Source organism: Pristis pectinata, chromosome 2 (assembly GCF_009764475.1).
Source record: "Pristis pectinata isolate sPriPec2 chromosome 2, sPriPec2.1.pri, whole genome shotgun sequence".
In the NCBI taxonomy this organism is placed as follows: Eukaryota; Metazoa; Chordata; class Chondrichthyes; order Rhinopristiformes; family Pristidae; genus Pristis; species Pristis pectinata.
The window spans coordinates 74,864,787-74,877,985 of NC_067406.1; the positions used below are offsets into that span (position 1 = coordinate 74,864,787).

Here is a 13,199-nt window from a genome sequence, read left to right on the forward strand (position 1 = left end):
GTGATACAGAGAGTGATCTAACTTTCCCAGGGTCTTTTCATTGCCAGGAACTGGCCACAATTCACGCTCCTGTCTGGGGAGTATTCCCTCAGAGGTGCCGCTTCACCAATTTTTCTCTAAACGGGTTAGTTTGCAATTCTAATACATAACACAGTCACATCACAAGGTTATGATTTAAGTTTTTATGCTGCTTCTACTCACATAAGAAAAATAAATAAAGTTTGGAGTTCTTTGCCATTCCTGTAGATTTTGCACAGGTCCAAGACATAAGACAACGCAATGTCCTCCATTATCACAAACAGCCACAATATGTTTAACACTCTTACAATGTTTAGATTTTCAGATATAACCCCTTATCAGAACAATTGGTAAACTGACCTGGAACACCAAGAAGCAGAATGGCAAGCAAATGCAGTTAGAGCAAAGCAAACAGTGAAACCAGCAACATCCGATCAGCCTCAGTTGAGGCAACCACATCAGCAACAATCCTCCCCCCACCCCCACCTTCAGCAACAGAAGCCAACCAGTAACATTACAAAGTTTGCCCAATTTGATGTGTTTATCAGGCAAGTCTTTCATTGTAGTAGCAAGGTGGTGACATTTCCATATTGTGAGAAATGTTTCCACTGTAAATAAACTGACTGGTATTACAGGGGAGAGACAAGCCTTGCATAAATTATTTGACAGTCACATGGGTCACTCACAAGGGCAAGACCATGCATTAGGTGTCAAGGTACAAACAAAATGGAGTTTCAGATAATTGTTTGGCAGACAGCAACAAAGGAAGAGCTGATAACCAGGTGTACAATAGTCAGCCGGTTACTGGAGGAGTGTCATAAGCTTCCATGTTGGAACTGCTGCAGCTTAGAATTTTAATAAACCAAAATGGCCAGACTTGCAATATCAGACTGGAAAGGCGGCAAACACTGAATATACATGAACACTAGTTTTTAAGGATCTTGACTAGCTCAATCTGCAGGCATGAAGACGGAAGACACAATCTAATAAAGGGAACTACAAGGTTATGAGATTTATCAGAAGAATGGTTGGTGGATTTTGGGTGAAATGGGGAAAATACTTCACAGTAGGAGGGAGAACTTGTGTTCTAGTAGAGAAAAACGGATGGTCAACGTTTCAGGTCAGGACTCTTCTTCACGGATGCTCCTTGGCCTGCTGAGTTCTTCCAGCATCTTGTTTTTTTCATCAGTGAGTCAGTGAACAGTAAGTTAACTCTTCAGTACACTGTACTGAAATGAATGTTCCCAGGTTATTAAAAAACCCAGAAGAATATTAGAAGATAAAGCATGGGACACAAAATGTAAACCTAAGAAAGTAATTTTTAAAAATGTATTTGACTGTGGTAAGTCTACATTTCAAGTGACTGCATGCAGCTTTAAGCCTTCATACTTTGTAACTGTGGGTGGAAGAGAGAAGGGAATATGAAGGAACGATTGGTCCGTATCGCTTCTCGAGACTGATACGGGGATATTATAGAACTATTGAAAATTATTAGTTCTTTTGCAATTTGACTTGAACTAGGCTTTTCTGACATGTAAAAAATTAAAGTGCAAGAGATCATGTTCACAAAGTAAGAGCAACAAAACACAACAGGAAACACAGAAGGAATTTTGTTAACAAAAGCTGTTTGCATGTGAAACAAATTGATGGACTGGGAAACCTTAATGCATTTTAAGGAACTAAACTGTCATTCATCAAAAAATGAGTATTAGGCTCATTACAAATGTATCCAAGAATATTATTCATGAAGCAAATGAATCACTTGAAACAATTATATTCGTTTTCTCAATTCCTGGCATTGTTCTGTTCTCACTACTGAACCAGACCCAGTTCCCCCTCTAATTCTCAAAGTAAAAAAAAAATTAAAATATTAGGCTTCTTTTCTTTCGCCCACAAGAAGTACATGCATCAACAGAAGCTGCAATGTCCGGCTAAACTGCGATTACAGTTGACGGTGATAGAGGCTGTCCGTGCAGCCAGCAATAAAGATAGCAAAGAGGAACTTGTCAATTGCACCAATCTCCAATACAGTAGATAAAATGGTGGAGTGACTATGGCTACCACATTTGATGTTTTAATCACCTACAACAATTTTTCCAGATTCCAAATCTGTAGATTACTGGAAGCAGTTCCCAATGAGGCCTACGGCATCACCCTTCCAGATCACACCCTCCAGTTCTTCCTGGTCCTGCTCCATTGTTGGTGATGTTGAATTGGGCAGCACGGTGGGGGGGAGGAATGCCCGTGTGGCGCCAGTCTATTTTACTATGCAAAGTGGAATCACCACAGAATAGAATTAAGATGAGTTTTACGATGCCACAGCTGCAGAACAGGGGAAAGAGAAAGAAATGGAAGGCCTACAACTACCGTCTATAAGACTAATGAAGTCAGCACTCACCATTAATTACTGCCAGATTTGGCACGTGCACAAGTGTTGCCGACAAAGAAAAAAAAACAAATAGACAAGTCACTGTAAGATTCTGTGGATTTCTTTCTACTGCATTTCCGAATTGGCACAAGTGACAATTTCAGTGCATTCCCTTCTTTACTGCTATCTACATAGACGGGGCAATCAGACAAAGCAAAAGCTCTTTTCCAATTTGATAACGCAGCACTGCTTTGAAGGGGAACAGAGGAATTCTCCCTTGTGTTCTGGCCAAAACTTTTCTCTCTATTAGCAACACTACAATATATCTGGTAGTTATCACGCTGCTGTATGTTGGAGGCTGCTGTGTGCAAATTGGCTATCATGCTTCTGACATTACAGCATTCACTACACAACAAGGAGGTAACTCGCTGGCTGTAAAGCACTGCTGAACATGCTGGGAACATGAAAAGAACTATATAAATGCAAGTCTTCTAAGAATCTCAGAGGAAACTAGAGAAACGACATGGATTATTGATAAGAAAGAGAAGTCTGAAGTTGGCCAACAAGGGGTGGATGGGGAATAAAGGGAAATGGAAGAGCTCAACGTGATCCCATGAATGAACGCAGAGGATTAGTACTATGCGGTCAAAGTGATCTCAGCTATAGGAAGGCCTGCAACAAGTCCCAAAGTTATCTGCTGTTCAAAGGAAACTAAGACTTGTAGCCTGACATACCCAGGTTCAAGTGTAGGATCTGTAATAGAGATCCAATTACAAACACAGCATGATGAACTTACACTGCATTTAATAAGATCGAACATGCTGCAGGAAAGATGTTGTTAATTTGTAATTTCTCTACAATCAAAGTCTGCTATGCTCCGAACTGGGTTCCGGTTAACAGCCATCATGTTTAGCAGATTTTATTGACATTTACTTCATTACTTTTACTCATCAAACTTACACGTGTCTATGTCATCTCCATGGTAACCAAGTACTCCATGTCCAAATCACACAACAGCAGACAGTCCACAATATATCTTTAAATGGTGTTTACTGCTGTTGAAACTGGCGTCATTGTACTTGACGTGTTTAAGACCCATGTAATTACCCAAGTCAAATTACAGTATTTCGCATGGAATTTACGTAGCACCACACATTCACCATGAAATCAGAAAAGTTACTCAGCAGAAGCCCCGCCAGTTAAAACTCTATTGTAGGAAGTCCTGTTGATGTTCAAGTTTAAGATTTTTTTTAAATATTGGAAATTCTAAATATTATGAAGAAAAGCCTTGAATGTTTTAAGTTATAGGTCTTTGCTGTAATCTATTAATCGACCCACTATTTTAAATTGCCAGTGAGATATATACAATATTTATCAACTTATCTTAACAGTTGATTTACAGGGTGTAATTTTAAAATTATATTCTGAAAAGACATCCTTTCCGTATATTTAACAATTCCCAGAAGGACAAGCAAATGTCACCTCAGGGAGGAAAAGGTCATTGAGAGCCAAGAGTTATTTCATCATCTCCTAACTAGAAGCAATATGAAATTGTCAGAAGTACACTGGCGCCAGAGCACATTAAAGTTTACCAGTGCAAAGAAACATTGCGCTATGAATCTACAGCCACACAAGTACTATATCAGGTTGTAGACAGAAATGCCAAGCAGGATAAGAAATAATGACAACTGAGGTCATTCTGCAAGCGTCTCCTGGCTACCGATCACGCATCACAGAACAAAAAGAACTGGAAGCACAGGCTGGAAAACCCCCAGGGATTTCTGATTTGGGCTAATGGCAAATTCAGTACAGCCAGCAGTTGGGTTGCTGACCCAATGCAGCCAACCAAGTTCCCTGTGTGTTCCAAAAAGTCAGAGTTCACTGATCCTTAAGGAATACACCCAGTGTTTGTTCCAATCAGATGACATCCAAATTGCAATTAGCTGTGACCCCCTTTGTGATTAAAACATCTGCAAAACACTCTTCCGTGCTTACTTGAATATAAGAGGACAGCAACCAACTGTAGGTCCAAATCCCAGCAAGAATTCAGAAGAGGAAATTGGTTACAACAATCACCTCTAACTTAAAACATTCAAGGCTTTGATTTTCGTCTCATTTTCTTCATAATATTTAAAACCTACAGTATTTTTACATCAAGTGCACTTCCTATAACAATCAAGAGACTGAAATTCTGTAACAAAAATGGGGGTATAAATGCAAAAGCAGATGATGTATTGAGGCAAGTTATGCATCAATGGAAAAGGCCACAAAAATTAGACCAGTTATTGGCATGGAAAGAATAAAGTGCTGTCTTCCCCTTTCTTACCAGTTTAGTGATCTGTCAACAGCAGTGAGCCTAGAGCCAAAAGCAAAAGCCTTGGTCACCTGAGTCTCCTTCTAGCCTCTTGGGGCATTATTACGATATTATGACTTCCCTACACTTTGGGTTCAATTTCTATATCCAGTCACTGAGCAGTCAATAAACTCCAAGTTCTTCGATGTCCTGCTTTATCAGAACTTGACCCGCTCCAACACAGCAGTTCTAAATTCTGGCTTCAGATGTTTGAAAAGAGATCAACCCATATAACTTTTTTTTTCCAACTTTCAAGAATTTCACAAGAACTGATGTTGAATCAATGCTGATGAACTTAAATACACCATTCATAGCTGGGAATACAAACATCAACAGCCAAGAAAAGAATAAGCTTAGGAAAAATATTAATGGAGCTAAAAGGTGTTTTCTCAAGTCAACACAAGCACAGTGTATCTAATGATGGCAACAAAAGGCAGCAGAAGACGAAAACACTACCAAGTAAAAGAAGTTATAACATAAAAAAAGGATGCAAAAGTAGGCCACCCAATGTGACTGTGGCTGACCTTTTACCCCAGTGCCACTTTTCCACATGAACCCTATAATCCTCGATTCCCTTAATATCCAAAACTCAATCTATATCTGGTTTGAATATAATCAGCAACTGAGCCTCCTCTTGAGAAGAAAATTCCAAAGATTCACTACCCTCCTGGATGAAAAACTTCCTTTTCACCTTCGTGCTCAGTTGCCATTGACTTATTTTAAGAACGTGACCCCTGGTTTTAGACAACCCAGCCAGGTGAATCATCATTCCTACATCTAGCATCCCCTTCAGAATTTTGTAAGCTACAAAGAGATCACCTTTCATTTTTCTGAACTCTAAATCCAGTCTGCTTACTCTCTCCCCAAAGTACAAAACCTCTGTCCCAGGAACCAGTTTAGTGAATCTTCACTGCAGCAGTTCCTATATGGCAAGTAGTTTCTTTCCGGAAATGTTCAATACCTTCCAAAAACAACTTGATCCATGAAAAGTTGGACTAAGATACTTCCATTACCATGATTCATTTTCTTTGTGATATTTCTTGGTCTCTGACCAATAGATATGAAAATAAGACAAAGTGTCTACAGAGATAGCGCCAAAACTAAACACAATCCTGTATTTACTGGATCCCAATGCATGGATTCATTGGGCAGGGAGTGGCTGTAGGATATCTTGATTAATTTTCCCTTCCCTTGCCCCCGCAGTTACTGATACTAATCTTGAGGTTAACCAAGACTTTGGCTGAAATCGACTAACTGAGGATAGGACTAAAAAGCTTTCTGATGTGCATGACATAGCACCAGGCATCGTAATTATTTAAAAGCTCCATCAAAAATTTCCAATAATTTTCAAATTAGTCAAAATTATCATCTGGATAACAACATCAATGATTGTCTAACAACCTAAGCTAATTTTTTTCCATATTTACATTAAAAGAGTGAAACACAAGTGGGATATGAAATCTACCTTTCAAAAGTTTAGCAATGATGGCTTTAGACTGTTCCATGCTCAAAATTTTGTCTTACCTCATGACTCTCCTCCACATCAACATCCCCATCAGCATCATCATCCATCTGTTTATGGATCATTCGAATAGCCTCAAGAGAATGTCGATCATCTTCATTCAAGCAGGCGGGGTTCAATGTCATGCAGTTATCTTTAAGTAAAGTGTTAGAGATTAGAATGTGATCTTGAAATTATTTCCACACTACTGGCAACTCCTATGAGTCGTAAAAAAAAGTGTTTATTTACTTCATTTTCCACATATATTCCGTGAGAGCAAATTTTATTCTGTACCTCAAAATTTTGGGCAGTGATTCGAGAGTTACACAAGGGCGAATTTCCATAAACCCAACACCGTAATGTGGGGGTTGCCTGTAATCAATTTCCCATTCTGTTGCACTCAAGGATTCAGCACAAAATGTAGATTTCAAGTGAAGCAAGTTAGAAAGCAGACAACAAGATCTTGCAAATGTCATTATTTCCCATTTTAAGATAGTTCACTTTATCATTTTTTCATTATCAATTTTTAAATCCAAGTTTATAATAGGATCTGTCAATATAAACACTTTACACGGCAGCATTTCTGGAGTGGAATGATATAACTCAATCATAGCAAGGTATGTAAACAAATGTCAGTTATAAAGTCAAAGGAAAATGTAGTCATTTATACACATGTTCCAAAGGAAATTAAAAATTACAACTATATGGCAGGTTGAAAATCTACTCTAAGGCTTTAAGACTTAAATGCAATGTTTATATGTACAATTTCAATAAAATTGTTGTTAGGAAAATTCAAGGACTAACCACAAGCCCCATAAAGTCCACAGTTTTTCTTCCTATTCCTTTGTTTTGACATCACTTCCTTGGGGAACCCAAAGCACCAAAGTCCCCACCTCAGTTACACAGTCACAACACCATCCAATTGCTTGCTCGAACCCCATCAGTGGACCTACTCCAAACTCTCCAATCCACCCCACCTCTCTGCCCCACTCCCCAATCGTTAGTCCAACCTTGGTCACCCACCCCAAATGCAAGGTCAATGGGAGTTAAGTTACTGGAGAGTTGCATATTGTCACATATATATTCATCACTTGAACTTAAATTTAAGGGACGTGATTAAGGTGTTTAAAATTAGCAATGTAGAAGGCGGAGGAAGATAGTTCTATGCCACAGGAAGATATTAATAGATTGGTTAGGTGGGCAGAAAAGTAGCAAATGAAACTCAATGTAGAGAAGTGTGAAGTTAATGCATTTGGGGAGAACAAACAAGGCAAGGAACATATAATAAATGGTAGAACACAAGGAATGTGGAGAGACAGAGGGAACTTGAAGCACACATCCTTGGGAACTTGAATGCAGGGTAACAGGTAGAAATAGTTAAGAAAGCATTTGGGGTATTGGCCTTTATCAACCAAGGCAGAATGGTCATGCTAGAACTATACATACAGTATATGTTCGGTCACAGCTAGAACACTGCATATATTTCTGATCACCACACTGCAGGAAGGATGTGGTAACATCAGAGAGAATACTCTCGGGGAGAAGGTTCTCAGAGCTGGATATCAATTCAGCTGGTTTTATCACTTTGGAACAAAGGGAATTGAAGAGAGTTTTAATTGCACATAAAACTTTGAAAAACAGGGTAAATGAGCTCTTGAAGAGTAATAACCTACAAAGTTATGACCAACAGCTAGGAAACGAGAATAACCTCAGCAGTTCCGTTTATGGGTGACATGAACACAAAAGCCTCCTCGCGTCATAAATTTCATGATTCTATTGTCAGTTAATTAATTCCCTGCCACACACAGCACTCTATGACTAATATCCACAGGAAAAATTAAAACATTGCTCATGATATTTTTATCCTAATTAATTTACATTATTCAATATTTTGTCTTAAGCAATATAAAATAATAGCAAAGCAGGATTTTGGTGCTCAATGCTACAAGGAGGACAATCCCGGCCAATCCAATCTCTCTCTATAAATAAAGTTCTCCAAACCACGCAACATCCTGGATTCTCCTCTGCACTCTCTCTAGTGCAATCATATCATTCCTATAATACACAAATAGCAAACAGCAAGGTTCTCAGCACTGATCCCTGTGGTAAACCACTTGTAAAATGTTTCCAATAACAAAATAAATCCTCAACCATCTCCCTTTATCTTCTATGACCGAGACAAACTTGGATCCAATTTACTGACTTGCCTCGGATCCCATGGGCCTTGGCCTTATAAGACCAGCCTTCCAGGTGGGACCTTGTCAAAGGCCTTACTGTATTCATGGAGACAGCATCAACCACACTGTCCTCATCAACACATTTTGTTCCCTTTACAAAAAAACTCAAATGAACCAACTTGATCCCCCACCAACAAAGCCGCACTGACCACTGATCAACCTCTGCCTTTCCAAGTGCAGATATTTTTCCCAATAACTTCCCTACCACTGACATTAGATTCACTGATCTGTAATTACCTGGCTTATCCCTGCTGCCCTTCTCGAACTGAAGACCATATTTCCTGTACCCCAGTTATCTGGCACCTCATCTGTGGCCAACAATGCTTTAAAAATCGCTGTCAGGGCCCCAGCAATCACCTCCTTTGCCTCACAAAGCAGGAAGGGATAGATCCCTTCATGTCCTGGAGATTTATCCACCTTTAAGCCTATTAAGACAGCTAATTAATCCTCTTTTTTAATGTTAACATGCTTTAGAATATCCCTGTCTCCTCCCTGAAACCTGCAACTATAATATCCTTCTCCTTGGTGAATACAGGTAAGTATTCATTGTTTACCACAGGTAAGAAGTATTCATTGGTTACCACAGGTAAGAAGTATTCACTGGTTACCACAGATAAGAAGTATTCACTGGTTACCACAGATAAGAAGTATTCATTGGTTACCTCACCCACAATTGAGTTTCGGCTGCTTACCGGCCCTACTCTTTCCCTAGTTACCCTCTTGCTCTTAATATACTTATAAAATGCCTTGAGATTTTCTTTAATCTTGTCTACTATTTATCTTTTGTGACCCCTCTTTCTTTTTGTCCAACCTTTCCCTATAACTCAGGCTCTCCAGTTCTGGCAACATCCTCGTAAATCTTTTCTGCACTTTTTTTAGTTTAACCATAATCTTTCCGAGAACAGGGTGACCAAAACTGTACGCAGTACTCCAAGTGCAGCCTCACCAGCGACCAATTCCTACACTCTATCCCCTCCTCCTACACATTCTATACTCCTGAAGGTTCTCACCAGCAATACGATTCCTTTTTTCTTTATCAGACCCTAACATTCAGGATCTCCTGGACTTGGCTTCCTTACCTTTCATCTTTACAGGAACATGTTGGCCTTTAATTCTCACTGTTTCACCTTTAGAAGACTCCCACTTTCAAAATGTAGATTTATCCATAAGAAGCTACTCCCAGTCTACTTTTGCCAGGTCCTGTCTAATGATATTGAAATCAGGACTTTAATATTGGACCACCCTTATCCCTTTTTTATAATTACCTTGAAACTTGCAGACTTATCATCACCATTCCCAAAATGCTCACCCAAAGACACTACAACTACTTGCTTGGCTTCATTCACCAACATTAAGTCCAGTACCACCCCTTGGAGAGTTTAAGCAGGGCCTTTGACAGGGTCCTGCATGGAAGGCTGGGCTGAGGGTTGGGTCCCATGGATCCTAGTTAGGTGGATTCGAAATTGGCTCGGAGGTAAGAAGCAGAGGGTGGTGGTTGAAGATTGTTTCTCGGAATGGAGGTCGTGACTGGTGGTGTGCCGCAGGAGTCGGTGATGGGACCCTTGTTATTCATATAAATGATTTGGATGCGGATGCACAAGGCTTGATCAGTAAGTTTGTGGATGGCACGAAGTTAAGAGCTGTTGTTGATAGTGAAGAAGGTTATCGTAGATTACGGGGGGATCTTGATCAGTTAAGCAAGTGGGCCAGGAGTGGCAAATGGATTTCAATACAGATAAGTGTGAGGTGATGCATTTTGTAAAGTCAAACCAGCGTAGGACTTGTTCTATGAATGGTAGGACACTAGGGAATGTAATGGAATAGAGGGACCTAGGAGTACAAGTGCATAGTTCATTGAAAGTGGCGTCACAGGTAGACAGGGTGGTGAAAAGGGCATTTAGCACATTGGTCTTCATCAGTCAGGGCACTGAGTATAGGAATCGGGATAGAGTGTAGGAATTAGTCGCTGGTGAGGCCGCACTTGCAGTACTGCGTACAGTTTTGGTCACCCTGTTCTCGGAAAGATTATGGTTAAACTGAAAAGAATGCAGAAAAGACTTACGAGGATGTTGCCAGGACTGGAGAGCCTGAGTTATCGGGAGAGGTTGGACAGGCTAGGTCTTCAAGGAGTAAGGAGTGTAGGAGAATGAGGGGCAACCATATAGAACTGTTTAAAATTATGAGAGGCCTAGATAAAGTGACTGGTAACAGTCTTTTCGCTGGGGTAGGGGGGTCCAAAACTAGAGGACATAGATTTAGGGTGAGAGAGGAAAGATTTAAAAGGGACCCGAGGGGAAACCTTTTCACATAGAGGGTGGTGAGTATATGGAACGAGCTGCCAGAGGAAGTGGTTGAGACAGTAGTATCACTTAAGAAGCACTTGGATAGATACACGGAGGGGCGGGGCTTAGAGGGATATGGGCCGAACGCACGAAATTGGGACTAGCTGGGCTGGGAACCGTGGTCGGCATGGACTCCATAAGGTTTCAATAATTGGATAAGAGGATTGCAGGCAAATGATTAAACATTTCACTCCACAATTACAAGTGTAGATGAGAAAATCATGACGGCTTTGCTAAACAGGTTGAAATGCACATCAGTCAGATGTGGCAACCAAACCAAATCAATTCAGCGCTCTAAATCTAAACTTCCTCCAACTCTCCCCTCCCCTTTGTTTGCGAACAATCCTATTGCATTACTCATTCTCGGTTACTACACCCAAGTGCAAGTATTGAAGCAGATACATGTATTTAAGTGCTTCTCAACACTCTGCTATTCAAACAGCTTCCTACCAACCATCATAGGATTATGATAATATAGCTATATAACAGTTCATAGCTTACATAAGGTATGTACTATACTCTGGATATTTACTAAATATCTAATAATTATTCAGGTATTGTTAGTTATTTCTCTTTCTAGGCTTTTGCCAATTGTTTTGTGTTGCAGAGCGAATCACCCTCTAACTTTTATTCCTTTCCAGCATAGCAACTCTTGAGTTCTGCTCTGCGCCTCCCTGCTCCCTACCAGGTGCAGGAGTATTTTTGCAATTGTGGTAAGAGCTGTCTATTTTGTTGAAGAGAATAAACAAGAAAGAAATGAAATTTGCGAACAGATTATTGTAATAAAATGAAATACCTAGTCTTTACAAAAAAGACATTGAAGACTTTTTTCCAAAATTCACTTTCAGTATTGGGGGAGTGGATTTTATGCTCCTGTAACGAACTAAGCCCAATCAATCATAATCCAGTTCATGAGTATTCCCAACCCGTAAAACCCCTCTGGACTTTCCTCACCTACCATAATGGGGACCTTTGGAAAATATAAATCAAATTTGTAAGACAAGGCCAATATCTTCTGAAACACAGTTATATGCCCTTAATACTGTATATCACCTTTCTATTCAATTAATATTTCATCGAAGACTAGGGGGTTACTGTTTAAAATTAAAGGACTGTCCGTTTAAGACAGATGAGGCCATATTTTAACTTCTCACACAGCCATGAATGTTTGGAACTCTCTTCATCAGAGGGCGGTGGAAGCAGAGTCTTTGAATATTTCACAGCAGAGGTAAATTGATTCTTGATAAACAAGAGGGTGAAAGTTTGCCACAAGTAAACTGAAATGCAGAGCCGAGTTCACAACCAGATCTGCCATGATCTTAATGACCGGTAGAGCAGGCTCAAGGAGCTGAGTGACTTAGTCCCTCACCCACATCATGTTTTCATTCGTTGCATTCCTAAAGATCTTCTTGAGTATCTTTGCTTTGCTGATGTTAAAGTAAATTGGCTTACAATGACCTGGGCCTGTCCTGTCCTCAAAAATCTGAGAACTGCAACTTACCTCATTCCAGTTTATGGTAATGGTCTCAAAGTGTAGGGAGCTTTCAAAGGTCCAGGCAAGGGACTTGCACAGCAGGTATTCAATTTCATCAAACCCTTCCAGCCCACCCACTGAGAGCTCTGGAATAGATCATATACAACCCAGCTGTTCTATTTACTTTCAAACTGCTTTGCTTCCACCAAAACAATATGGGTTAGAAATGCTGCCACGCAACTCCGAAAAATTTTGGAATGTGTTGTAAATCAGGATAACCAGGAGTGGAGCAATTCTGTGCTTTTTTTGCCGATCTTTTTCAGCAGGATTTTCACTCTTCCACACACTTCTCTCCCAGTAAAACTTCCCAAAATGACATCATCAGCAATGCAACATGCCAAATTTGTCTACAGTGGGATTTTCAACCTCACTGCTCTAAAAAAAAGTTCTTATTTACTCACAGAACACCCTGATTCATTAAAACCATTTCCCCCACTTGTTAAAGGACCAACACATAAACTGCATTCTTTGAATTTCATGATGTCACCTCATATGTTCCTGACCTGCTTTGCCACAGAGGTCAGGGTTACAGTGATGCTCAACAAACAATCTGCTGGAAGAACTCAGCAGGTCGACTAGCATTTGTGTGAGGAAAGGAATTGTCGATGTTTCAGGTTGAAACCCTACATCACTACGCAAATTCCTTTCCTTCCACAGATGCTGCTCAACCTGCCGAGTCCTTCCAGCAGATTGTGTGTTGCTCCAGGTTCCAGAATCTGCATTCTCGTGTCTCCTCACGATAACTCTTGCTAACTTCAGCATCATTCCAGACTGCTCTTACTGATCTCATGGTTTGCCGCTCACTGCTTCATCAGAGAGGGCACCCAAACTCCACACTCAAGGAGT

General features: G+C 40.2%; 1 protein-coding gene across 1 annotated transcript in view; it reads right to left on the bottom strand.

The window, feature by feature from the left end:
- stim2b (stromal interaction molecule 2b) overlaps positions 1-13,199 on the bottom strand; it is a 126,007-nt gene that overhangs the window by 87,766 nt on the left and 25,042 nt on the right. Inside the window, 1 exon segment of the mRNA XM_052040400.1 lies at positions 6,264-6,394. Coding sequence (XP_051896360.1) covers positions 6,264-6,394 — 131 coding nt within the window.